This window comes from Pseudophryne corroboree, chromosome 1 (assembly GCF_028390025.1).
Source record: "Pseudophryne corroboree isolate aPseCor3 chromosome 1, aPseCor3.hap2, whole genome shotgun sequence".
Lineage (NCBI taxonomy): Eukaryota > Metazoa > Chordata > Amphibia > Anura > Myobatrachidae > Pseudophryne > Pseudophryne corroboree.
In genome coordinates, this window is record NC_086444.1 from 433317862 (window position 1) to 433323021 (window position 5160).

A 5160-nucleotide genomic window follows, 5' to 3' on the forward strand; every position below is an offset into this window, starting at 1 on the left:
ACTTTTATATTATGTACAATATATTGTTCTGAACCTTCCAATTCAGACAGTATATCTGACCAATCCTTTCCAATATTTCTTACTTTAAGAATAAAATTACAACCTATTGGTACAAAAATGTTAAACCCCTCTTCCCACGGTTCAGAGAATAAGGGTGATTCTCCTGGATTACAAATATAATGTAAATAAAATTTCTGATTGTGGTGTGCCTTTACTAAGAGTACTACACACTTACAAAGGGGACATGTTTGTTTCATAACTCTGACTTATTTTTAAAGTCTTTCTACAATATTCTACACATATAGACTGCAGTAACACAAATTTAACCTACATTTTAATTCTCAATATAAGACAAAACCAGACAGTGGTTGCAGCAAAGTTTGGTTTAACAATCCATCAGTTGGTTATATGCAGACACACTCTAAATACTCAGAATTCATTTACTTCCACATTCATTCATTGTTACGCCTTTATAACACATATATAAGCACATATAAGCAAGAGATAGAATGAAAATGAGAAAAACCTGTTTACTGAGTGAACTATGTGCGTGCGATCCCGATGCCTGTCTCCCAGCGGAACATAGTGGATAGTTAACAGGAATGAGAGTCTACAGAGAAATATCTCTACGTACCATGCATGGGTTTTGAGTCTCAGTCCAGGAACCGTCCGCTCAGTCGTCCGCTGTTCAACAGGTGATGTGGGATCTCGGATTCGAAACCTCCATATTGATAAAGGGGAGCCCAGGAAAGGGCACCCTTTGCTTAACCAAGTTCAAGCACGCATTCAGTCAGTCAGCATCAGGTTCATACACGGCTGCAGCCAGTGACCAGTCAACAAATTAACATTTGTAATAACTAGCCACGTATGTTCAGTGAGGAATAATAGTGTAGAGCTGCTTTATTTCCTGAAAACATTACATTATAAAGAGGTACATATTTGCATACAGTGGCGTAGCTTCCTTACACAAAACATAATCCTATTGGTTAATGATCTCTTTAATTCTATTGGTTAACATACTTTTCTTATCCTATTGGTTAATAAACTATCTTCTTAGCAACGCTATAATTCCAGTTTGCCGTTTTACGTGGGGCAACAGTGGACTTTTGTTAAACTCATAATCTACATATGTCTGGGTCTGCTTCTGTTCCTGTTATACCGCAAACTGCCAAATGCCTTTGAAGCCTTCACATTTAGCTGCTGACAATATATTTGTGCAAGGAGTTTATCTTAGATAAAGGTCACAGCTTCACAATAAGGGTTCAAACAGAGTACAGGTCTACACTCTTTCCTGTGTCAGTTCTAAGCTGAAAAACAATTTGAAACAGTTTGTAAGATGTCAATTATAAAATGGAGTCCTATGAACAAATATGGCTTCCATCTTTATCAAGTGATAAAAGCTCATTGAGTCTAATCACCAATTTTTGGTTCTGCCTCTTTGACTTCCAACAGACTCTTTCTTTCGACCTAATCTATTTTATTTCTGGCTTTTATTAAAACATGTGATGAGTAACCCTGCGCCTCAAACCTCTGAGGGCCATATGCACACGTAACTTATTTTCTTCTATACAATTGTTATGTGTTGTGGATGTACACTTTTGTCACGTATATTTTGGCTGCACCTCTGGTTTTTAATCGCGCACTGATTTTCCTATCCCTTTTTCCATTCCAGTCATTCTAAATATGCCGTCTGCTGGCTAGTGCACTTTCTTTCAAAGACTGAGCTTAATGAACAAGACAGTTGATTTCCTTGGTTTTCCTTTAAAACCATGTACACCACTGAATAAATTGGAATATACATGTTTCAGTTTAGGGCTTCCAAAAATAAGAACAATAGATTGTGCAGGAGAATAACTATAAATGACCATCAAACAAATACAGAATCCAGGGCTGCTGGGAGGAAAGACATCTATAAACATTAGGACTTCTGAAATATAGAAGGATATATATATGATGAGAAGACAACTTATTGTCCTTGCTGCCCGCACTCGTCCTTGTGCTCTTGGACTGAGGTCACCATTTGCATTCCTATCAGACTTGTGAGTCACAAGAGAATTGATGATGACTCCATTTGTGATTCCTACTAGGAGTAAAGGAAGAGAACAGCTCATAACATTACATGGGAGCAGATATGCAACATTTAATTTGGGAACAGAGATTTCCTCACTCAGATTACTTGACATATTGGCATTTTCAGGATCCCTGTACAAGTTCCAGGCTGCAGGCACACCAGTTGCTATTGCCATGAGAACTGAGGCCATAAGAAGCTGTGGGACCAACTGGGAGACTGCAAATTTCATTCGGATGAGAAGTGGATTGGTGAATATGACAATCTGCAAACAGTAGTTGATGGAAAGGCAAACAGTGAACCAGAAGCTGGAGTAGATGGGAAGATTTAACAGGACAGTGAACAAAGTATAGATCTCATCAGAGAAATAGAGATCACTCTCCAGGAAGCTCAGGAAGTCATTTGCCAGCATTATGAATTGAAATAAAACATTGGATGCACTCATAGTGACCAGGATGAGGTCAGATGGGCTGAGAGCCTTACCCCTTACTTTGTCTATGATGTTTACAGCCAGTATAAGAGAGTTGGTGAGCACCCCCATGACTGTGCTTGCACCCAATATGGTCATGGAAACCAGAATAAAAACTGAAGGCATCAGATATCACCATGCAGGTTTCAGTGGGTGGGATAGTCAGAAATATAGCGCTGTCACAATGTCAACACATATTGTCTGGAAAATAATAATAATAATAATAATAATAATAATAATGTTTTTATTAATACAGAAGCAACAGAGAAACTTTCACTTCATATTGACTGTGCAAGAATAAACGTCTTCAGCTTCTAGAGAGAATTCTAAGCCTTATTATCATGTCTGCAAACATGTATTCTGTGACATATTAAATGGTAACTAAATACACAACATAGTGAAATTATTAAATAATAACAACATTAATAATAATAATGATAGCAATAACAATAATCATCGTCATCATCATAATTTTTTTTACATAGCACTTGTTCTCCAATAAGACTCAAGGCAAAGAATGATTGTGGAAGGGGTGTATCTAGGGGTCGGAGCACCCCAGGCATAGTAAGGGACTGGCGCGCCCCCTCCCCCCATATTTAAAATGGGGAAGGCCAAAATGGGGAAGGCCACACAATAGTACCCACAATTCAAATTACACCACATGGTAGTTCCCCTTACTCACATTACACCACATAGTGGTATCCGTCATTCACATTATGCCACACAGTAGTACCCCTTATACACGTTGCCCCACACAGTAGTACCCCTTATACAGGTTACATCACACAGTAGTACCCCTTATACACTGCTGTATATAAATATATAGTCGTGGCTAGTTTCACAGGAGTCTAGGGGCGGACTTACAAGGACTGTGTGAGGCCTTATGCTAGTACACACTGGCCGATATATCAGCTGTTCAATTTAACAGCTGATATATTGCAGGTGTGTCGGCGCGGTGCAAGTGGGCGGGTACAGATGGGTATGGCGTACCACCCTTAAGAATTTAGCCATGGGTACGCCATACCCACCGCCGCCGGGCCGCCCCTCCCTCCCTCCCTCCGCTGCTGCATGAGGGGAGGAGAGTGCAGCATGCGCCTCTCCTGCCCCTCAGTGTCTACCTTCAATTTGGCGCCGGCCCGTGAGCCAATCAAAGCTTGCGGACCGGCAGCCAAGGCTCCTGATTGGCTGCCGGCCAACGAGCTTTAATTGGCTGACGTATCGGCGCCTAGTTGAAGGTAGAATGACACCCGCACCGCCGCCGGAGACTGAGGGGCAGGAGAGGTGCATGCTGCACTCTCCTCCCCTCACACACAGGAACAGGACAGCAGCAGCGCGGTAAGCAGCAGGGGAAGGGGGAACATGTGTATCAAGCACTGGGGGCATATCTGGCACTGCGGGGACATGTGTATCTGGCACTGGGGGGGCATTTCTGTATCTGGCACTGGGCGCATATCTGGCACTGTAGGGGCATATCTGGCACTGGGGGTACATGTGTATTTGGCACTGGGGGCATATCTGGCACTGGGGGGACATGTGTATCTGGCACTGGGGTAATTTCTGTATCTGGCACTGGGGGCATATCTGGCACTGTGGGGACATGTGTAACTGGCACTGGGGGCATTTCTGTATCTGGCACTGGGGGCATATATGTATCTGGCACTGTGGGGGCATTTTTCTTTATCTGGCACTGGGAGGCAATGTATATCTGACACAGTGGGGGCATTTGTGTATCTGGCACTGCGGGGCAACGTGTATCTGGCACTGCGGGGCAACGTGTATCTGGCACTGCGGGGCAACGTGCATCTGGCACTGCGGGGCAACGTGCATCTGGCCCCCCATATGTGTATCACGCCCCCATTTTCATTGGCCACGCCCCACGTGGCCACACCCATTTTTTGGGCGCGTGACGTAGGCGCGCGCACACAGTACCTGTAAGACATTTTTTCTATTTGCACCACTGTGCATCGCCCAGTGTGCACCAGCAATATTGTATGTCTGTGAACGACTTCTTTCACAGACATATCAAGTCGGTTATGCAGCACATCAAATGACCAAATATATTTACAGATATATTGGTGCATCTTTCTGTGTGTACGGGCAGTCAGCCGACCACCCGTACCGGACACATGCAGCACAGCAGTCACTCGGTGTAATTAGCGACGATTTCTGGCACCACACTTCAATGAAGCTACTCTAAGTGAAAATACAGTTCCCAGGAGCTCCTGGCAGCAAGGGCTGCTGGGAGCTGTAGTTTTAGAGCTGCTTCACTGAAGTACGGTGCCGGACATCAGTGCTAATTACACTGAGTGACTGCTGTGCTGCATGTTTCCAGTACGGTCGAACAGGTAACTGCCTAGTTTATACAAGTCTACCCCCTGGCCACGGGTCACACCTCCAGGCGGCGCCCCTCTTCTGCCGGTGTTCTTGGCGAGTGCCATCCTGGCCAAGGGGTAGATATGCTCCTGGATTGTGGCATAATTGGGAGTAGGTTTATCTTCATGAATTGTGAGGGATTATTACCATCGGGTGTGGATCATTAGATCTACACTAAAAATACATTAGGCCGAAAGGTCGACATGCTTAAAGGTCGACAGGGTCAAAAGGTTGGCATGAAATGGTTGAC

General features: G+C 43.8%; 1 protein-coding gene across 1 annotated transcript; it reads right to left on the bottom strand.

Moving 5' to 3' along the window:
- Positions 1 to 1712: 1712 nt before the first annotated feature.
- Positions 1713 to 2663, bottom strand: LOC134969016 (taste receptor type 2 member 40-like). Its single transcript, XM_063944750.1, has one exon. It carries the CDS (start codon positions 2661 to 2663, stop codon positions 1713 to 1715), a length of 951 nt encoding a protein of 316 aa, XP_063800820.1.
- Positions 2664 to 5160: the final 2497 nt, after the last annotated feature.

Excerpts from the sequence above, each read along its gene's own strand:
- LOC134969016 (XM_063944750.1), bottom strand. The coding sequence starts at position 2,663 with ATGCCTTCAGTTTTTATTCTGGTTTCCATGACCATATTGGGTGCAAGC.